Source organism: Podarcis melisellensis (genome assembly GCF_964234715.1).
Source record: "Podarcis melisellensis genome assembly, chromosome: 16".
In the NCBI taxonomy this organism is placed as follows: Eukaryota; Metazoa; Chordata; class Lepidosauria; order Squamata; family Lacertidae; genus Podarcis; species Podarcis melisellensis.
The window spans coordinates 9,357,402-9,380,054 of record NC_138533.1 but is presented as its reverse complement, the minus strand read 5'-3'; the positions used below and the strand labels follow the sequence as shown (position 1 = coordinate 9,380,054).

Genomic DNA, 22,653 nt, shown 5'->3' with positions numbered 1-22,653 from the left:
AGAGGACCTTTTCCCCAGGGCACCCTCAAAACTGGACTCAGCTTTGTTAAATAGCTTCTAGAGTGAATTTTGATCAAATAGGTTTGAAAAACAGACTTGGGCCCCATTCATGCCAGACATTAAAAGCAGTATCATATCACTTTAAACAGATAGCATTCTGGGAGCTGTAGTTTGTAGCCCCTCACAGAGCTCCAGTTAAACCACTCTAGAAATTGTTAGCTCTGGGAGGGGAATAGCGGGGTCTCCTTGTAACTCTCAACAAACTACAACTCCCAGGATGCTTTGTGGGAAGCTGTATAGTATAGATGGGGCCTTTGGTTCCAGCACTTAGTACAGTGATGGCCGCCCCTTCAGATGTTGCCAGACTCCCAAGTCCTATCAGCTTTAGCCAGCATGGCCAATGGTCGGGGCTGGTGGGAGCTGTGGTTCAGTAACCTCAAGATGGCGCCAGGCTGCCCGCCCCTGATATGGCAAATTTGGGGGTGTGGGAAGGTCAAAGAAAGGATTCGAGCGCTAAACTTTGGCACCACTGGACCCTGCAGAGCCCGTATCTCACGCCACCTTGCCCACACCCCACTGTTAAAACACACAGCAGAACATAACCCAAAGAGGCAAAGAGTTTATTCCCAGGGTCTACTGTCCCCTCACATGATGGACGGAACGGTGCTTACAGCCAACTGTCACAAGGACAGGGCTGGCCGATCACATTGTCGGTGTGAGAGCAGCCCCTTGGTGGCCCAGCGGTAGTAGCGGCACTGACGCCATTTTGCCTCGGCCTGGCCCAAGCCTTAACCAAGCCAGGCTTCGGGCCTTGTCAGCTCTCCAGCGCTGGCCAGCGGTTGCCGGGGCAACGAGCATCAGGCCTAGCCAGGCTTCAGTGGCGGGAGTTGCGCTCGTCCTCTTCGTTTTCCAGCTCATAGGCCGGCCGGTAGCATTCCCGCCCTGCGGCGTTCGTATAGCGCAGGGCCGGATTCTTCTGTGTGTTACTCATGCTCCCGAGCGAAGTGTAGCTGTCAAGAGGGATCGGGGTGGGGGAGAGAGACAGGAGGGATTTAAGCCATAGCAAGCAGGGATGCTACATCTCCAATGTGCCTTGGAACATTTACCGTAGTTTTCGCTCTATAAGATGCACTTTTCCCCTCCTAAAAAGTAAGGGGAAATGTGTGTGCGTCTTATAGAGTGAATGCAGGCGGGAGGCCCTGTTCAGCGCTCCCTTTAAAGAGCCACGTGGAGTGTGTGAGCAGCTCTTCAGGACTTTTCCCCGAGGAAGGAGAAGGGCTGCCCCTCTCCCTCCTCAGGGAAAAGCCCTGAAGAGTCGCACACACACTCCGTACGCTCTTTAAAGGGAGCGCAGCCCTTGGGGGAGCCTTAGCCGCACACAGCCTCTCCTGGGCAGGGGATGAAGGCTCCCCTTGCCTGGGAGAGTTTGCGCGTGGCCAAGCAAGAAGCCAGGACAGCCAGCGGGATCGTTGCACAGCGATCCCGCTTGCTATTCTGGCTTCTGGGATTCAGATTTTTTTTTTCTTGTTCTCCTCTTCTAAAAACTAGGTGCGTCTTATGGTCTGGTGCGTCTTATAGAGCGAAAGATACGGTACTTATTTACATTTATTCCCTTGCACAAAATGGTAACAAACTGCTCGATTGTAAAAAAAATCAACAACAACCCATGAAATGGTTTATGAAAAGAATGAAACAACGAGGTAAGAAGAGTGGAAAGCAACTATTTAAAACATTCGAAAGTTAATTGAAATAAACAATTTGCTAAAAAAAACAAAAACCAGATTAAAACGCATGTCTACATGCCTGGGTAGGCTTGCTTAGGCAAAAATGCGCATAAAAGGGTTCCAGCAAAGGTGTCTGTCTGATGTCCACAGGCAGGGGTTCCAAAGCGTAGGTGCTGCCACACTAAAAGATCGATTTCTTACAAATGCGGAACAAGGATTATGTGGCACCCGTAATGGTGCCGGTTCTGCAAATCGGAGCGGTTCGGGTGGGCATATATGAAGGTAAGACGATTTCACCAGTAAATCAGTCCCAATCTGTTAAGGGCTTTATATGCTAATAGTAACACCTTGAATTTGTGGCAATCAGGGAACCAGCAGAGGCGCCACGTGCTGAAAAGGTCCCGCTCCTGTCAGCAATTGTGCTGCAGCATTAATTAACCACTAACTGCACTTTCTGGATTAAGCTGCATTCCTGAATCTATCACACCCAGACCCTGGCTCCCAAATCACCCAGCTGGGGTAGAGTCGGTATTACTATATTATTGTTATTATTAATTCTCCATTTGTTCTTACCCCTTATCATAAAGAATGCAGTACGGGATGTAAAGCATGCGAAGGAACTTCCATATATCCCGGTATGTCCAGTCCTGGGAAAAGGAGAGCAATGTAATCAAGAGGGCTGACATTCCTTTAAACTCCTCTAGGAAGCTATCCAGCAAATGAAGGCAAGTTTAGACCTATATACCTTCCTAGGCACAGAGGATTAGAGGAGGGCCAGAGGCACGTAATATGGTGTTTGAGAAAGGCAGGGAAAGGGTTTGCACTCAGAAGGAAAAGAGAAGTCTAACTCGGTAATGTCTCCTCTAGTGAACAGAATGGATCAGATCGAGCCCCCCCCCCATCTGCACGATACATTTAAAGCTGTATCATATCACTTTAAAATGCCATGGCTTCCCGCAGAGACTCCTGGGTACTGTAGTTTGTTAAGGGTGCCATTAAAGGTAAAGGGACCCCTGACCATTAGGTCCAGTCGTGGCCGACTCTGGGGCTGCGGCGCTCATCTTGCTTTATTGGCCAAGGGAGCCGGCATACAGCTTCCGAGTCATGTGCCCAACATGACTAAGCGGCTTCTGGCAAACCAGAGCAGCGCACAAAACACCGTTTACCTTCCCGTCGGAGAGGTACCTATTTATCTACTTGCACTTTGAGGTGCTTTTGAACTGCTAGGTTGGCAGGAGCAGGGACCGAGCAACGGGAGCTCACCCCGTCATGGGGATTTGAACCGCCGACCTTCTGATCGTCAAATCCTAGGCTCTGTGGTTTAACCCACAGCGCCACCCACATCCCTAAGGGTGCCATTAGGAGACCCCTATTCACCTCACGATGGATTAATATCCTACAGCCTTTTACATGGAATGAGGCAGTATTGTTTCGTTTTTTCTGCTTTAACTATTTAGATGTGCTTTTATATTGTATTTTTACCTTGTGAACCACCCTGAAATCTTTTGACAAAGGCTGGTGCATTAAACAAACAAACAGACAAACAAACCAGTTACAATTTCCAGAATGGGTTAACATTCAGTCCCTCTTCCCAGGGAACCCTGGGAATTGTAGTTCCATGAGGGGAGTCTCAGCACCTTTAAGAAACTCCAGTTCCCAGGATTCCTTTGGGGAAGCCATGCCTTTCACGGGGTATATTTTTATTTACTTTCAATAATACTATCTAGGAACAGAATAATAAAAAAAAGTATTCAGCATGTTTTGTCATTTTTGAGTCAGAGGCAGTTATCGCAAAGGTTGTCGAATGCAATACGGCAAGTAACAACAGATCAAATAACTATTTATCCCCCCACGACAACTGACACCCCCCCAATCCTTTTTTGTTAGCAATCCACAGATACTGCATTCTCCTGGATAACACTTTAGCAAACCTCTATTACACATGGGAGGCAAGGGAGATAAATAAGGCCAGGAAAACGGTTTAGATGACAAGATACGAAAGGATAAAGGTCATCACCAGTAAGCTCAGTGAACAAGAGAGGAATACTAAAAAAGAAATACAGGTGTTAAGCGTTCTGGATTTTTACATAGCACGAAGGAGGCGAATTGTCCTCCTTATTAGCGCAACTAATAAAAGAGCAGCAAGTTGAAGTAAATTTTCTCTAGCCTGCTTTAAGTGCATAGTGCAGATGACATCTGAGAAGCAAGATCTGAAGCCAATGTTTTATAAGGGGCTGGAGGGCCGGGATTGGTCCATGGGGGGGTGTCAACTGACGGGATTCTCCCGCGATGCTAGTACAGCAGCGTAGGTGGCGCCCTTGAAGCCCAGAGCTCAATCTGTGGCTGATACCAGGGTGGAGCCACGCCATAAGGCCATGCTTCCCCCCTTCCACACTCAGACCCTTAGCTACAATCTCCACCCCCATCGTTCTGCCCGGACACTGAGGTCCAGAGCCAAGGGCCTTCTGGTGGTTCCCTCCCTGTGAGAAGCGAGGTTAGAGGCAACCAGGCAGAGGGCCTTCTCGGTGGTGGCACCCCCCCTGTGGAACGCCCTCCCATCGGATGTTAAGAAAATAAACAACTGTCTGACTTTTAGAAGACATCTGAAGGCAGCCCTGTTCAGGGAAGTTTTTAATGTTGGATGTTTTATCGCTTTATTATTATTATTATTATTATTATTATTATTATTATTATTATTACAGTCATACCTCGGGTTACAGCCGCTTCAGGTTGCGTTTTTTCGGGTTGCGGACCACCAAAACCTGGAAGTAATGGAATGGGTTACTTCCGGGTTTCGGCAGTTGTGCATGCACAGAAGCGCAGAAGCACAACCCGGGCGTGCGCAGATGCAGGTTGTGAACGTGCATCCCACACGGATCATGTTCGCAACCCGAGCGTCCACTGTATTAATAATAATAATAACAATATTTTGTTGGGAACCCCCAGAGTGGCTGGGGAAACCCAGCCAGATGGGCGGGGTATAAATAATAAATTTTTCATCATCATCATCATCTCTGCTCACTGGGCAAGATGCCTCTGAGGAACCCCAATAGACCCACCCAGCCCCCTCTGACATGCCACGGCGCCTTTGCTACATACCAGGAGAGGGTTGACCCGCATATATTGGGGCCAATCGGCGTCCGTCATGCAGAAGGGCGTCAAGGTGCACGAGTAAGGGTCCGTGCGACGGGTGCCCATCAACACAGCCTCTATCTGCGGCTGTTGCGCCTTCAGATCGCCCAGCGCCTGTTTGATGTTCCCGTGGACATTACACATCTGAAGGTTGTACCTGCAGGAGGTGGAAGAGGGAGTCTTGCCTGACGCCAACATATTTTTTTTGGCTTTCCCGCCAAATAAGGGACGGTTGACAGCTATGGTGGAAATAGCAAGAAGTCCTACTGGGATGTTGGGGCCTCAGCAAATCCCCCAGAATGCCAGCTGACAGTGCTGTTCCTATTTCCAAAAAGTCCTCTAGGCGGTTCTCAAAACGAAACAAACACAAAATACGGGAATACAACAAACGAAGGTGCCAATCATTTTGTTTGTTGCCTGTTAAGGGACTTCACACCAGCCCCCCGGAATGAAAGTACATGTTTCGTACCGCTGGGCTGTGTCTTCGATGAACTCCTCCATCTCGGGAAACGGGGACACAATCCGGATGTAAAGAGCCTGCAGCTTCTCCGACCTCTCCGGACACCGCCTGGGTGGGAAAGAGAGAACACAGGGACCCTTCATTTCAGTAGGAACTGGTTAAGCTGCCTTAAAAGGTAAAGGGACCCCTGACCAATAGGTCCAGTCGTGGCCGACTCTGGGGTTGCGGTGCTCATCTCACTTTACTGGCCGAGGGAGCCGGCGTGCAGCTTCTGGGTCATGTGGCCAGCATGACTAAACCGCTCCTGGCGAACCAGAGCAGCACACAGAAACGCTGTTTACCTTGCCGCCGGAGCGGTACCTATTTATCTACTTGCACTTTGACGTGCTTTCAAACTGCTAGGTTGGCAGGAGCAGGGACCGAGCAATGGGAGCTCACCCCGTCACGGGGATTCGAACCGCCGAGCTTCTGATTGGCAAGTCTCAGTGGTTTAACCCACAGCGCCACCCGCGTCCCACACTAAGCTGCCTTATACCAGGTTATTTGTCCCTTTAGGCAAGAATTGCCTTCTCTGACTGGCAGTGCGGCTCTCCAGGGTTCTCAGGCAGAGAAGAGATTTCTGCCCTCTTAGGAGGTAACTGGTTTTATTTTTAACTGGAGCCGCAGGGGCTGAACCTGGACCTTCTGCATTCCAAGCATGTGCTGCGCCAATGAGCTATGTCTGCCCTGCCACCCCCAAAGCATCCCATTCCTCATGGGAGCCAGCTTCTGGGAAGTCCACAGGCAAGGAAAGAAAAGGTGCTTTCCCCTTCCCCACTTGCAACTAGCACCCAGGGGTAGACTGCTTCGGAATAAGGAGGTTCTCTTTATGTATCCTTGTTAACAGCTGCTGCCTTTGCAGGCAGAAAAAATTGTCCTGGACAAGCCCTGATTCTGAGGTCCTCAAAATGCCACAAATGGGCACCTGCCCTTCCTGATTTGTATTTTTGTTTTTTATAGTTCTTCCAAGAAACAGATCTGAATTGGGGGAAAGAGAAAGGAAGAAGAAAAATGCAGAAAAGCCAGTGATGAGGACTAGAAACTTGTGCTGCCTTGTTGAAAAATTCCAAAAGTTGGGAAACGACTAAGCTGTGCGATTTGTTATGCAACCAGGGCTAGGAAAGGCTTAAAAAACAACAACCCTTGCCTGGTACCAATCTAAGGAAGCCCTAACGAGAAATACTGAAAGAAGAGGGTGCAAATTACCTTTGTACAGCAGCATGGAAGAGGTGAAGCAAGGCTGTGCAGTCCTTTCCCCCATTGAATCCGACACAAAGCTTTGACAGGGCGTACTTATCCAAAGCTTCCTCAATGGTCTGAATTGCTGCTGCCACCTTGTGGCCAAGAGGGGAACCTACAGAGAGGTAAAAGCAACTAGGATGAAACAGGGTCTTTGAAAAATAATAGTAATAAGAATTGAAAACATTATTACTTTTATTTGCGACCATTTCCTCCAAGGGCATGGTTCTGCCCTCCGTATTTTATACAGTGGTACCTCGGGTTACATACGCTTCAGGTTACATACACTTCAGGTTACAGACTCCGCTAACCCAGAAATATTACCTCGGGTTAAGAACTTTGCTTCAGGATGAGAACAGAAATCGTGCTCTGGCGGCACAGCAGCAGCAGGAGGCCCCATTAGCTAAAGTGGTGCTTCTGGTTAAGAACAGTTTCAGGTTAAGAACGGACCTCCGGAACGAATTAAGTACCTAACCCGAGGTACCACTGTACTCACAACAACCTTATAAGGTAGTTTAAGTTGACAAGACTTGACCATTGGTGAACTTTGACATCATCATCAATATTATTATTATTAAATTTCTATACTGCCCGTCAACGGAAGATCACAGGGCCCTTTACAATATAAAAACAAAAATACTTACCATAATAACAAACAGAAACAATACCCTGCCCCACTTTAAAAGGCCGTGGGTTGTTTAATGAGCCTAAGGCCTGGCGGAAGAGAAACATTTTTGCTTGGTGTCTAGAATCATAGAACTGCAGTGTTTGAAGGAATCACAAGAGTTATTGAGTCCAAATCCCTGCAGTGCAAGAACCTTTCGCCCAGATTGCTGAAACCCACGACCCTGAGATTAAGAGTCTCATGTGCTATCAGCCAATTAATGAAGGTGTCAGGCAGGCCTCTCTGGGGAGAGCATTCCACAAATGAGGAGCCACTGCAGAGAAGGCCCCGTTCTCGTGTTTCACCACCTTCTGGACCTCACATGGAGGAGTCACATGAAGAAGGGCCTCAGAGGATGAATGCAGAGTCCTGGAGTGTTTATATGGAGAGAGTTGCACCTTGTGGTCCTGAGCCATTCAGGGCTTTATAGGTCAAAACCAGCACTTTGAATTGGGCCTGGAAACTAATTGGCAGCCAATGCAATCGAGCCAGGATTCAGGTTAAATGCTCAAACCATCTTGCCCCAGTGAGCAACCTGGCCACCAAATTCTGCACCTGCCGTCTTCAGAGGCAGACTTACGTACAATGCATTCCAGTAATCTAACCTAGAGGTTACCAGAATGTAGGCCACAGAAGTTAGGCTATCTCTGTTCCGACAGGGGAGCAGCCGGGTCAGTAGCCGAAACTGATTCTAGGCATCATCCCTGACCACTAGCCATGCTGGCTGGGGCTGATGGGAGCTGGAGTCTGAGAACATCGCTGAACTACAAATCCCATCATCCCTGACCACAGGCCATGTGGAAGTGATGGGAGTTGGAGTCCAACAACATCTACAGGGGTCCACAGGCCCCCCTACCCCTGCTCTGCCTACTACACCACGCTGCCTCTCCTTTCAACCCTTTCATAGTCCCGCATTCTTAACCTCGTGGTCCTGTATCCCCACAGATCCAGCTGTACGCCAGGCATTACAGTGGTACCTCTGGTTGCGAACGGGATCCGTTCCAGAGCCCCGTTCGCAACATGAGCAGAATGCAACCCGCGTCTGAACATGTTGCGATTTGCTGCTTCTGCGCATGCATGTGACGTCATTTTGAGCGTCTGCGCATGTGCGAGCGGCGAAACCCGGAAGTAACCCTTTCCGGTACTTCCTGGTCGCCGCGGAATGCAACCTGAAAAGATTTAAACCGGAGCGCCTTTAACCCGAGGTATGACTGTATTCCCCTACCAGATTCTGCTAAGGCATACACGTCCTGGGCTGCCTGCGAGACGGGATCGGCCACTAGGGGCACCACAATTCCCGGCGGCAGGTGCTTCATCAGGAAGGCGACCGCTTCCTCCAGGTCCTCTTCCGAATCGGAGTCCAGAGTGAGCTTGACCCGGAAGTAGTTGTTGGCCCAATCTGGGTAGGAGCCCAGGCTCGTACGACGTCTGAAGTTGGCGTTGGCCCGGTCAAGTATGGGCGCAATGAGGGTCTCTTCGGAGTTGACAAATATCTCCTGTGAGCAGAACTGGGTCTTCTCGTTGCGGAAGAGGTGGCTGAGACCATCCAGTGCTCGCCTCATCAGCGACGGGATGCCTGGGAAAACGTAGACGTTCCGGACGCTGATGAGCGGGTAGGGGAAGCGGCGGCCCGTCTTCTCGTCCTCGCCGTAGTTGAGCAGCGACGACGCGGGGACCCGGGCCAGCTTCATCTCGGGGCAGTCGGCCCCCGACTTGCCAAAAAACTTCTTCACCAGCTCCACCATCTCTGGGTGGGCAACGACCTTCTCTCCGAAAGCCTGGGCGACGGCCTCAAAAGTCACGTCGTCGTGCGTGGGGCCAATCCCGCCCGAGGTCAGGACGTAGGTGAACTTGCTGGAGAACGACGAGACTTCGTCAGCGATGGCAGCCACGTCGTCAGGAACCACGGAGATCTTGGCCACCTTCACACCCAGCGAGCGAAGCCTCTTGCACATGAAGAAGGAATTCGTGTCTTGGGTGTAGCCCTGCCGAAACAAGAGAGCTGTCAGTGCGAAGAGGTCTGCCACAAATATTGCCAAATCCAGCATCCTATTACATAGGTAAAGGGACCCCTGACCATTAGGTCCAGTCGTGGCCAACTCTGGGGTTGCGGCGCTCATCTCGCTTTACTGGCTGAGGGAGCTGGTGTACAGCTTCCGGGTCATGTGGCCAGTATGACTAAGCCACTTCTGGAGAAACCAGAGCAGCACACGGAAACATCGTTTACCTTCCCGCTGGAGCGGTACCTATTTATCTACTTGCACTTTGACGTGCTTTTGAACTGCTAGGTTGGCAGAAGCAGCGCAACGGGAGCTCACCCCGTCAATCCTATTACATATTTCACTTAATAATCCACATTGGATTACGGCAATCCAATCTGCGTTGGGCAGCCCTTGAGTATGACTCAGGAACTTCAACTGGACCAAACCGCAGAGGCCGGATTATTAATTTATTTCATAATATTTGTATACCGCTTGATTGCAGAATACCTCACAGCGGTTTACAAAAAGGAAAGAACAATAGGATTATTGGTTAAAAACAAATAAACATATATTGGTGAGGGAGTATCTTGTAGCTTTTTTCCTGTTCCTTTTTTCTTCAGTTTCTTTCTTTTAGTTCCTGTAATTAGTTTGTTTTATTATAGTATTGTGAAAACTTCATTAACCACCCCCCCCAAAAAAAACATTAAAAAAATTAAAACCACCAAAATACCCGCCCAAAAGCATCATAAAAATATCTGGGTAGGCTTGTCTAAATTAAAATGTTTTTAGCAGGTGCTGAAAAGGATACAGTGAAGACCCCTGGCCAATGTCGAAAGGCAGGGAGCTCTAATTTAGCTCTTGATTTTGTTCCACTTTGGTTTTTGTTATCTTCCTTCATCCTCAGGGTTAGGGAGGGGTCTGCGTGCAGATGAAGAAAACGGGTGGTTGATGAAGGACCCTGCGTGAGAGGCAGGGAAGGGATGATCTCCCAGGTGAGAGCTGGAAAAGTCTCGCCTCTTTGTGTGTGGAACAAGATTTAAGATCTTCCTTTGAGAGAGGACCTTCATCTTTTCCTTCCTTTTTTCCTTTTCCTTTCATTTAGGTTCATTTTGTTTTGAATTGTATTATGAAAAGTCTTAATGAAATCTTATAAAAACAAAAGATCAATTTAGATTACCGGCTGGGGTTCCATGTAGATCATATAGACCAGGGGTCAGCGAACTTACCGCACCTCGGGCCGGTGTCTCCAGTGCCGATTGCACAGCGGGCCGGGGGGTGGGGGAGCGCGTGCCCATACGCGTGCGCACACAGAAATAGCTTGTGCGCATGTGCACGGGCCTCCTCCGACCTGCATGTGCACTGGAAATAATGCTTGCGCATGCGCAAATAATGCTTGCGCATAAGCTATTTCCGGTGCTCCCCAGACCCGGAAGTGGGCAGCTGTGCAGCACAGTGCTGGTAAAAGTGGGTGGCAGGGGTCGCTGCGGGCCGGATAAACGAGTCCCTCGGGCCTTATCCAGCCCACAGGCCTTAGTTTGGGGCATAGCTGTCAAGCGTCCCTTATTTGGCGGGACAGTCCCTTATCCCAGCGCCATGTCCCGCTGCTGTCCCTTATTGATGATGTCCCTTAAAAAAGCTAATGAAGGTAATGGGGCCCTTTCTATGTCCAGCTGTCCTTTGTCAACAACAAATTGTCGCTGTTTTTTTGTGTTGAACATATGCTATATGGTAATTTATGGACCTAATAGGTATCTAAAGCCATTTGCATGCCACAAAATATGTATTTTCTCAAAGTAATTGTTGATCCCTTGTTTTGGCTGCTGATATTTTCGAGGCTGCTGGTCCCTCGTTTTCAAATCTGTAAGTTGACAGCTATGGTTTGGGGACCCCTGATATAGACTAAATTGCATTGGCTTTCGCAGGAAGGAGGATGGGGACAAACCTAGAACAGTGGTGTAGCGTGGGGGGTGCAGGGGGGGCCGGCCGCACCGGGCGCAACATCTGGGGGTTAGGTTAGGGGGCGCAAATCCACGGGTTAGGGGGCACAAATCCACGGGTTAGGGGGCGCAAATTACTTGCCTTGCCCCGGGTGCTGACAACCCATGCTACACCACTGACCTAGAATCCAGGCTCCGCCTATTACTGCCTCTGGCTCTGCCTACTGCTGCCCTCTCTGCCTCCAGCCCCACCAGCCCGCAACGGGCATCACCAGCCGCCACTGCGTCTAAGACAAGGGCCACTGCCACACCTTCCCGCAGCTCACGCACCTTTAGAATCTCGTCCCCGATAACTATGATCCCAGCTGTCACGGTGCCATCCGAGGTTCCTTCACTGGTTCCGGGAGTGGCGGTGCTGCTCTGTGCTGCCATGGCTCGGAGATACCCGCTCTGCCGTCCCGTGTGCAGAATGCCCTGGCACAGCCGGAGGTTCCAGCGCATCACTGCCAGCGCTCAGCAGGGCGTAGAGGGGCCCACATGGCAAAGCAGCGAGGAGGCTGGCCCGAACTAAAACTTGGGAACAAGCAAGATGATCACAAAGTAGAGTTCCCTGTTTACCTCTCCTTGCGATGGGCCACTCCTTGTAAGGCCTTGTACGTTTAAACCCACCCAGATGCAGGAGTGGAGACTTGGGCCAGCTCGCTTGGTCACCTGCATGGGGTTCCTTCTCGCCTACAGCGACCAAGCTATGGCTGAATGCAAAGCTGCCACCAGATTCCATGAAACAGCACTGAGTTAGAATTAATAAACAGTGAGAATGAGCACTGAAATGTCCACAGGGCTTCCGGTGGAGCGCGTCTTCGGGGCGAGAAGGGATTCGGCTGAGAGCGCGAACCCAGTCCTATAAGGGAGGTAAAAGGGGGTGCAAAAGGGCGCAAGCACCCCAGATACACGTCCGGAGGGTGTCCGGAGATACAGGGGCCCAGCAGGGACTGGACGCTGCTCGCCCCACCGTCAGGTAACCTTTTAAAAAGGTGAAGAGAACGGCGGCGCTGAGCAGCAGGTACAGGGCAGCCATTTCCTCCCTCCCTGGTAGCGAACAGCCCAGATCTCGCAGAAGACTAGCGCTCTGCTTCCATACAAAAAGGAACCGGGGAGTGAGCTGTGTTTGAGGAGATACAACGATTTGGAATAGAGAAACCCGGTGAGAAACAGACTTTTTACGGGGGTTCAACTCTTATCCGGAATCAGCGAATACGCAGGGAAGCCTCAGAGCCGGGAAAATAAGAGAGTTTCCACCAGTGAGTTTATGTTCCCCTGAAAAGACTAACTTTACAAAACTACCCGACCAACAAATTTGTCGGTCGTTAAAAACAGGGGACAGAGGGCAAAGTTATCAGCCCAGAACCGGCCAAAAGATTAAAGACCAAAGGGGAAGGTGGAGAGGTGGCGTTGTTCGTAGCAAGGGTGAGCGGAAGAGAAGGAGCCGTCGCCATTAGGAGAAACGGAACGTGGAAGAGATTAAACAACAAAGGCTACCTACTTCAACAACGCGGTTCAGCGCGATTCTCAACTCTTGGCTGTGCCTCGCCTACCCGATGAGGTTTTGGTGCTGATCTAAACGGATTATTAATCTCCGAGGGCGACTCCAAGGACTATATAGCGTCCGGCAACAGTCTCCCATCCCCCAGTCTAAACGGGAAGAGAGATCTCTCCTGGAGTCGAGCAGCAACAGCGAGCGCCATCTAGTGGATAAAGTGTACTACTACAACCAGATCTCCTTTTTCTCTCCTTTTTTTTTCTTTGGTCTCCCCCCCTGGACGCGTTACTTCTATTTTCATATGCTCTTGATTTCCTCGACTTTCTTTTCTTCCTTAGCTTGAACTGAAGGGGTTTTGAAGAGCGCCCTTTTATCTTATCTTTGTATACCCTCAAGGAGCTTATCAAGAGTATCTTGCCTACCATCCTCGCAGCTACCTTTGGTACTTTGGTAAGCCCATGACAAATATATGAAGACTCAACGTGAAAGGGACTAGTTGACTAAGTTTGACAATATAAAGACATACACTTATACTGACCGATGTGAACATTTATAAGGACTCTTAGGAGGAGCTGACAAGGACTGCCAAACACGTTGTTCCTGATCTACTAAGGGTTTAAGGGGAATTGGCCAACAAGTTTCTAAGTTAAGATTGTCTCCCGTATAAAGTACCCGGAACCCTCAACTAATTAAGATGTCCAACACGGGGAAAAGGCCTGAAGGGGGTACTCCAGGGGATAGAAAGGGATCTAAACAAGAAGGGGAGTTTAGGGCAGAGATTCTAAGAATGTTTGGCGAGATAAAACAAAGTGAGAAAAACGTTGAGCTTAAATTAGAACAATTAGAAAATAGAATGGAGAAAATGGATAAAAAAATAGATGAAACTGTTAACGAATTGAAGGGCCAATTAAAAGAGGTATTTAGAAGGACACAGGCAGTGGAAGAAGGTTTGAAAAAGACAAGATCAGAAATGAAAGATGTGAGACGTGAGGAGGATAAGATAAAAGCCGAGATACTGGAATTAAATAAAAGTCAAGAAGATATGAGAGATTTAATTGCTATGAATGAACTCAGACAAAGAGAAGCCAATCTTAGGATGAGAGCCGTTCCCGAAGTGCAAGGAGAAAACATAAAAGAGAAATTAACAACTGAGTTAGCTCTCTGGTTGGGAATCCCAATAGAAGAGATGGGAAAGGTAATACAATCTGCATTCAGATTGAAAGCAAAACCAACCAGAAATAAAAAATGTTTAGGAGACTGTTTAGTTACATTTAAGGATAAGGAAATGAGAAATATGATTCTCCAAAAAAACAGAGGGAAAAGGCTGAATATAGGGGGAAACTACATAGTAATCTTTAAAGACATTCCAGTTAGGCTTTTAAAACGCAGGGAACCATACAAGGAACTGGCCCAGACATTGAAAAGGAACAATATAGAGTTTAAGTGGGAGTTTCCTGAAGGAGTCTCCTTTACTTACAGGAGTAAGAGACAGAAATTGACAAACTTAGAAGAAACCAGTAAATTCCTAAGGAAATATAAAGAACTAAAAATTCAAAAAGAAGAAGATAAATGCGAGGAGGCTGAAGATGAGAAAGACCTAGAGGGTGAAACAGAGAGGACAGAGGGGGAGGAAGAAGAAGAGGAGGAGGAGACAGCGGGAAGGGCTTAAGGGGAGACAGTAGGCTCACATAAAAATAAACAATCATGGCGTTAAAAGTTTGGAGCTGGAATGTTAACGGATTGAACGACAAAAGCAAAAGGAATAAAATTGAGCACATCCTAAAGAAAGAATGTTTAGATATCATTTGTCTACAGGAAACCCACATAGCAAGAAAGCACAAAAGAATCCTGATTAATAAAAGATTAGGGAATGAATTCGCATCGTCGGACCGAAGCAAAAAAAGGGGGGTGGTTATTTATATCAACAAAAAAATCGAAGCGCAACAGCTCTTTAAAGACGAGGAAGGGAGGGTAGTGGGAGTACAGATCAATTGGCAAGGAGAAAACATAATAATAGTGGGGACATATGCACCCAATGACAAAAAATCGGAATTTTATAAGGTGATAGAAGGAATGCTATCCGATTACCTTGACCAGAAAATTATATTATTAGGAGATATGAACGGGGTGGTGTCCCTAGAGATGGACAGGTTAAGGGACAGTTCAGGTAAAGAAGGAAAGTTACCCCAAACCTTTTTCTCAATGGTTCAAAATTGTAATCTGGTAGACATTTGGAGGTTTAAACACCCCCAAGAAAGGCAATACACCTTCCACTCAGAACCGAACGACTCATCTTCGAGACTAGACCAGATTTGGATCTCAGCAGAATTAGTTCCAAGATCGGTACGAGTGGAGATCCAGGCTAAAACAATTTCCGACCACAACCCAATAAAAATGGAACTGAAAGGTCTGGAAAGAAGATTATATAGATGGAGAATGAAAGACTACTTGCTAGATGACCAAGAGGTAGTAGAGAAAGCTAAAAAAAGGTTAAAGGAATACTTTGAGGATAACTTAGGCAATGAAATTAGACCAAAAGTGGTGTGGGATGCAGGAAAGGCGGTGATGCGGGGCTTCTTCATTCAACAAAGTGCAATTAAGAACAAAAAAAGAGAAAAAGGGAAAAAAGAAATCCTCCAGCAGATATGGGAGAACGAACAAAAACTGATTAAAAATCCTAAAAATAAGAGAATAAAAGAGAACATTAAAGTTCTGCAAGCTCAGTATGCGATGCTGATAAATAGGGAAATTGAATGGAAAGTTAAAAAAATAAGACAGAGAAGCTTTGAATATGCTAATAAAACAGGGAAGCTACTAGCTTGGCAACTCAAAAAAAGGAAGGAACAGAACACAATAAACAAAATAGAAGTGGAGGGAGAAGAAATAAACAAGCCTAAAGAAATAAGGAAAGCCTTCTTGGACTTTTATAGAGGGCTCTTCAGTAACACCGAAAAGAACAACTTGAGGAAAATAGAAAGATTTCTAAGAGCTAAGAATATAAAAAAGATTCCTATAGAGGCGAAAGGAAAATTGAGTGCTCCAATAGAGGAAGAAGAAATTAAAGTAACAATAAAGGATTTAAAAAAAGGGAAAGCCCCAGGACCAGATGGGTTTACTGGTAGATTCTATAAAGAGATGGAGTCAGCTGTGTTGAAACCACTGCAAGAGGTAATGAATAATATCCTTAAAGAGAGAGAAATCCCAGAGACATGGAGGGAGGCATTAATCACACTAATCCCCAAACAGGACTCAGACTTACAACTGATTAAGAATTACAGACCGATCTCCCTATTGAATATCGATTATAAAATTTTTGCAGGAATTCTGGCAAGGAGACTAAAAGAGGTTCTGGTAGAAAGAATAAATACAGATCAAGCGGGCTTTCTGCCGGGTAGGCAGATGAAGGACAACATAAGAAATATCGTAAACATTATAGAATACCTAACGGACAGGTGTGATAAACAAGGTCTGCTGCTATTCGTGGACGCTGAAAAAGCGTTCGACAATATAATTTGGGACTTCTTATTAAAACAACTGGAATACATGGAAGTGGGTACCGAATTTTACAACGGGATAAAGGCAATCTATTCGGACCAAAAGGCAAGACTAATTATAAACAACGAGGAGACAGCAGAAATAAAAATAACAAAGGGAACAAGACAGGGATGTCCACTGTCCCCACTGCTATTCATAATGGTGTTAGAAGTTCTACTAAATTCAATAAGAGAAAACAAAGGTATAAAGGGTGTTACAGTTGGGCGAAACGAGTACAAAATCAAGGCATTCGCGGACGATCTGGTTGTTACAATGGAAGACCCAAATGACTCACTAAAAGAGGTACTTGCAGAATTTGATCAATTTGGGAAGGTGGCAGGCTTTAAACTAAATAAAAGAAAAACAAAAATGATAGTTAAGAATATGTACACGGATGAAGTAGAGGAGTTGCAAAGAGAAACGGAAATAGAGGTGACCAGGAAGGTAAAATATCTAGGAATCTGGGTAACGCCAAAAAACATAGACCTATTTAAAAACAACTACGAAACAGTATGGAAGGGAGTCAAGAAAGATATTGAAACATGGGGCAGGCTTAAACTATCATTTTGGGGCAGAATAGCCACAATTAAGATGTCCGTGCTCCCAAAAGTACTGTTTCTATTCCAGAATATCCCCATGATTAAAGGCATGAAGGTATTCAAGGACTGGCAGAGGGTGATCTCAAAATTTGTCTGGCAGGGCAAAAAACCGAGAATAAAATACAAATTGTTAACAGATGCGAAGGAAAGGGGCGGCTTTGCCCTGCCAGACCTGAAATTATACTACGAGGCGTCATGCCTATGCTGGGTGAAAACATGGATAAAACTGGAAGATAGGGAAGTGCTAGATCTAGAGGGACATGACAACCGGTCCGGGTGGCATGCCTACTTATGGCACGGCCGCAGGAAAACACATAAAGAATTCGGAAATCATATTTTTAAGGGCCCATTGATTGAGGTATGGGAGAGGTATAAGGACATGCTAGAGCCCAAAACACCGCATTGGCTGTCGCCACTAGAAGTTATGAGTGTTAAAAAAACAAATATGAGGGCTAACTGGGCTACTTATGAACAACTATTAATGAAAGAGGAAGGAAAGTGGAAAATGAAGCCGTATGACCAGGTTAAAGAACAAGTTTACGATTGGTTGCACTACCTGCAGATAAATAACATGTTTAAGAAAGATAACAAAGAAAAAGGATATATCGATAAACCCTCTAGATTCCAGATTGAGACACTTAATAATAATTACAAAACCCTATCTAAAACATATAGCCTGTTACTAGACTGGAACTTAATAGACGAAGAAGTCAAGCCGGCAATGGTACACTGGGCTAGAGACCTTGGCCATAACATTTATTTTGAAGAATGGGAAAAACTTTGGAAACAACATATTAAGTTTACGGCTTGCGTGACATTGAAGGAGAACCTAATGAAAATGTTTTACCGCTGGTACCTGACCCCTGCAAAATTAGCTAAAATGTATGGTTCCTGCAATAAGTGTTGGAAGTGTAAGATATGGGAGGGGTCTTTCTACCATATGTGGTGGGATTGCCAAAAGGTTAAAGAGTTCTGGGAGAGTGTGTATAACGAACTGAAAAAAATTTTAAGATACACCTTTGTTAAAAAACCCGAGGCCTTCTTGCTGGGCCTACTAGGGAAGGAGATAAAAAAGAAAGACCACAAGCTGTTCCAGTATGCAACAACGGCGGCAAGAGTCCTATTGGCTCAAAGTTGGAAATCAGAAGGTCTGCCGACGATTGAGGAATGGAGAGCAAAATTGCTAGAATATGTGGAGATGGACAAAATGACAGGGAAAATCAGATACTTAAAAGATCAGAGGTTTATCAAGGACTGGGAAAGTTTTACGAACTATCTGGAAAACTTAAGTGAGGGCCAAATAACATTGGTGGGTTTTAAGGGAGTTCTGTAAAGAGTAAAGGGTATTGTCGAAAGAGAAATGGTAGAATCAAAATGATTAATGACATTACAAACTAACAAATGCGAAATCTTATAAAGAGGTCAGTACGGATGATTTGAGGAAAGGTTGAAGGAAGTCATATTTAAAATCTGTGAAAATGAGAATTTAATTTTGTGTATTATGTTTCTGTATCTTTTATTTTGAAAATCAATAAAAAGCATGTGGAAAAAAAAAAAAAGAAATGTCCACAGGGCAGGAGCGAGGGTTATGGCTGTGTACACATGAAGGCACATTCAAAGCACATTCTGTCCCTTAAATAATTCTGGGTACTGTAGTTTTCTTCCCCTGCCCCAGCAACCCTTAACAAACTACAGTGCACAGAATTCTTTGCAGGGTGTGGGTGTGCTCTGAATGTGTGTTTAAAAGTAAAGTCATCTGGCGTAGGGGTCCCCAACCTTTTCTTTTTGGGGGAGTTCCACAGGCACATTTGGAAACCTGAAAGACTGCAGCAGGCCCCGCAAAATTTCACAGAAGAGACACTGATGATGCTCAGAAAGGTCCTCTCCAAAACAGGCAAAACCTCCTCCGTGCCTCCAAACAAACAAGGTAAAGGTAAAGGGACCCCTGACCATTAGGTCCAGTCGTAGCCAACTCTGGGGTTGCGGTGCTCATCTCGCTTTACTGGCCGAGGGAGCCGGCGTACAGCTTCCGGGTCATGTGGCCAACAGGACTAAGGCACTTCTGGCGAACCAGAGCAGTGCACGGAATAATAATAATAATAATAATAATAATAATAATAATAATAATAATAATAATAATTTATTATTTGTACCCCGCCTATCTGGCTGGGTTTCCCCAGCCACTCTGGGCGGCTTCCACAGAGACCAAAAATACACTAAAATATCACACATTAAAAACTTCCCTGAACAGGGCTGCCTTAAGATGTCTTCTGTATGTCAGGTAGTTGTTTATCACTTTGACATCTGTTGGGAGGTCGTTCCACAGTGTGGGTACCACTACCGAGAAGGCCCTCTGCCTGGTTCCCTGTAGCTTTGCTTCTCGCAGCGAGGGAACCGCCAGAAGGCCCTCGGCGCTGGACCTCAGTGTCCGGGCTGAACAATGGGAGTGGAGACGCTCCTTCAGGTATACTGGGCTGAGGCCGTTTAGAGCTTTAAATGTCAACACCAACACTTTGAATTGTGCTCGGAAACGTACTGGGAGCCAATGTAGGAAATGCCATTTACCTTCCTGCCGGAGTGGTACCTATTTCTCTACTTGCACTTTGACGTGCTTTCAAACTGCTAGGTTGGCAGGAGAAGGGACTGAGGAATGGGAGCTCACCCCTTCATGGTGACTTGAACCGCCGACCTTCTGATTAGCAAGTCCTAGGCTCTGTGCTTTAACCAACAGCGCCACCCACGTCCCTTTTGACACATGCATGAAAGGCTGGTAACATCCCTTCCCAAAATGAGGGAAGCTCCCCACCCCCCCGCCCCGCTGGCTGCAGCTGATAGGAGTGCGGTCCTAAACACCTGGAAGCTTCCAGGTTGGTGAAGTCAGAGCTAAATTTGCCCTTCCCTCTCAAGGAATTCAGGAATCCAAGATCTCCAGCCAAGCTACATAGCAGAAGCACCTGCTCCTCCCTCCCTGCTTTGGGCCTAGAATCCAGGGGTCTCAAGGATGGGTGCCAACCGGTCAGAATAGAAAGGAAGGAAAGCACTCTAGCTTCAATCTCTTGAGCAAAATTAGTGAAGTTTTGATGCACATATTATTATTACTATTATCAAATTTACTAGTCGCTTGTTCGTACAAGGTCTCCAAGCGACTTGCATTTTTTAAAATAAGCAAAAATGCATCGAGCCATTAAAAAATTGCATAAAACATTAACATCCTCATAAAACACCTACACACACACACAAATGAAACACCCCAGCTCCCCCTATTGACTGCAATATGTTAAAATCAATATATATGTGTGTAAATAAATTAAAACAAGTATTACATTATCTACAATGGTACTTCCCAAACTTACAATAATTGGGTTTGAAAATTTAGTCTTACTGGCCTGCCCCTTCTTGGAAGATAATTTGGAGGGAGTTTTAATAATACTATTTTATCTATTATGTGTGTGTGTGTGTGTCATATACCATTTGAAACCCTTTCCTCTACCTGGGGTATGCGTACTACAACTTTAGGAAACACCGGTCTACAATATTCTTTGAGGGGGAAGGGCAAGATAGAAATAACAATGACCTGTGTTTATATGAGTAGCCACTGAGAAGCAACAGTACCAAAAAGAATTGTTGTGAAAATAAGAAATATTTTTTTTGGGGGGGGGTGTGCCAAATTTTGTCCTGGCTCAGGGCACCAATTTTACTAAACTTTGCCCCAGTATAAATTGGTAGATCAATGAAAATAAGCATTGTGTTGTATAGAATATTGTTGTATTATTATTATTACCCACTCTGGGACTTCATTGTGAAAATCAGGTAAGAAATCTAAAATAATTATTAATAAAAATTGATAAAGCGACATAATAAAATCAACAATCATAGGTGAAGATGTGGCTGTCACGGGAGATAAACTTTGCTGACCGCTGCAGATCCAGCTGCTCTTAAAAGGCACAGCTTCAGGGGCCAGTGCGGAAGTTGGCAACCCTCAGTCCACTCCAAGGCTACATGATTTCAGCTCTAACCCTGTTTTGTGTCCCCTTGGAGGAAAAGCACTCTGCACGTGGCCAGAGTTACTCTCCTTCGCATCCTTCAGGACACAGAGGGGAAGGGGATGGCCCTGAAAACACATCCTGGGACGGAGCCTCGCGAAGCCCCCAAAGTCATATTCAAAGCAGCCTCCCCTCCCTCGCTCTTCCTACTCACCTCCCGTCTCAGATCAAAGCTCATCGAATCTCCCCGCCCGCCTCTTGTCTATTGGCCGCTCCATCAACGTCGCCCCGCCTCCTCCCCTCCCATTGGACAGCAGGAAAAGGGGCGGCCTATGGAAAAGGAACCGATTGGCCAGAAGCTTCGTCTCGTAGCAAGCCTGATGCGCCTACTAGAAGGAAGATGGAGAATGAGCAAGAGACCCTTTGGGGAGGGAGCGGGGGACTACGATTCCCATCGTGCTTTGCGGCATTCACCTTGGTTCGAGGTTGTCTTTGAAAGGCAGGAGGGAGGTTGGGGCTCTTGGGGCGAGAGATAGCTAAAAGTAAGGAGATGAAGGATGATAATGAAAATAATATTAATACACTACAGATCATCATCAATCTAGGAAGGTCTATCAGCAGACAAGGCTGGCAAATGCATGGAAAATATTTGGGAGGGGGAGTCAGAAAAGAGGGAGGAGGGAGAGACTAAATATCTCAAAAGTTGCTGATCAGAAGGTCGGCGGTTCAAATCCCCACGATGGGGTGAGCTCTCGCTGCTCAGTCCCTGCTCCTGCTAACATAGCAGTTCGAAAGCACGTCAAAGTGCAAGTAGATAAATAGGTACCACTCCGGCGGGAAGGTAAACGGCGTTTCCATGCACTGCTCTGGTTTGCCAGAAGCGGCTTAGTCATTCTGGCCACATGACTTGGAAGGTGTATGCCGGCTCCCTCGGTCAATAAAGCGAGATGAGCGCCACAACCCCAGAGACAGCCACAACTGGACCCAATGGTCAGGGGTCCCTTTACCTTTACCTATGCTCAGTGCCTACAGAATTGTAGAGCTGGAAGGGACCACGAGGGTCATCTAATCCAACCCCCTGCAATGCAGGAATTGTCTTTGCCTAACATGGGGCTCAAACCCACGACGCTGAGATTAAGAGTCACATGCTCTTACCGACTGAGCTAGCCAAAAATTTTGGTGGAGATAGAATGGAGTGACTGAGCACACTGTACAGAAGCACTTCATGCTGCCATCTTATATAAATATAAATCCTCCGTAGCAGCAGTTTTCAAACTCTCTTGGGAAGAAAGGCTATCTTACAGATTGCTTGGGACTACCAGTTTTCCCTTGCAAGGTGTGAGGTGTGTTTCTAGGGCACAGTTGCAGTCAGCGTAGGCCAGTGATGAATCCCAACCAGTTTATCCAGTAAAATGAGTTTGTACCCTGCTCCCAGAATCCACTGCACGTGGTCAGCACTTCCTCAGCAGATGTTCTGACTTGGAAAATATTTCCTCAAAGGAGGAGAAAGTTGTGAAACCTCAGCTTGTCGCTATGCACACACACACACACATTAGAAAAGTACTACAGCGAGAGTTTTCAGATGTCCCCTTCATGACTCATAATGTGAATTCACCCCGGAAGACTTCTTTTGTGTGTGTGAACTCTCGTTATGGTACAAAATGTTTTTGAGTGCTTCTGTTTTCCCTTAGTAATGATGCCCAGGCCAGGACATGTCAGTCAGCTCAGCCGCTATGGTGCATGTTAAAAATTAGACTATGCTTCAAACCCATTTAAAGTTCCGCTTGTGTAGAAAGATCTAGTCAAAGAAATGGTCAAAG

At 46.6% G+C, this 22,653-nt stretch overlaps 1 protein-coding gene across 1 annotated transcript; it reads right to left on the bottom strand.

The window, feature by feature from the left end:
* Window positions 1-464: 464 nt before the first annotated feature.
* FLAD1 (flavin adenine dinucleotide synthetase 1) lies at window positions 465-21,094 on the bottom strand. The gene is made up of 8 exons (XM_081891626.1): window positions 21,048-21,094; window positions 11,508-11,750; window positions 8,484-9,243; window positions 6,562-6,709; window positions 5,326-5,424; window positions 4,824-5,013; window positions 2,298-2,371; window positions 465-1,010 (listed from the first exon to the last, which is right to left on the bottom strand). The coding sequence occupies exons 2-8, from the start codon at window positions 11,676-11,678 to the stop codon at window positions 875-877; spliced, it is 1,578 nt and encodes a 525-aa protein (XP_081747752.1). The 5' UTR covers window positions 11,679-11,750; window positions 21,048-21,094; the 3' UTR covers window positions 465-874.
* Between the last annotated feature and the right edge of the window lie 1,559 nt (window positions 21,095-22,653).

Coding starts and splice junctions, on each gene's coding strand:
- FLAD1 (XM_081891626.1), bottom strand. CDS start 11,678: ATGCGCTGGAACCTCCGGCTGTGCCAGGGCATTCTGCACACGGGACGG. Junction 5,425..6,561: donor TTCCATGCTGCTGTACAAAG/GTAATTTGCACC, acceptor TTTCCCACCCAG/GCGGTGTCCGGAGAGGTCGG. Junction 2,372..4,823: donor TGCGGGTCAACCCTCTCCTG/GTATGTAGCAAA, acceptor TCCTTTTCCCAG/GACTGGACATACCGGGATAT.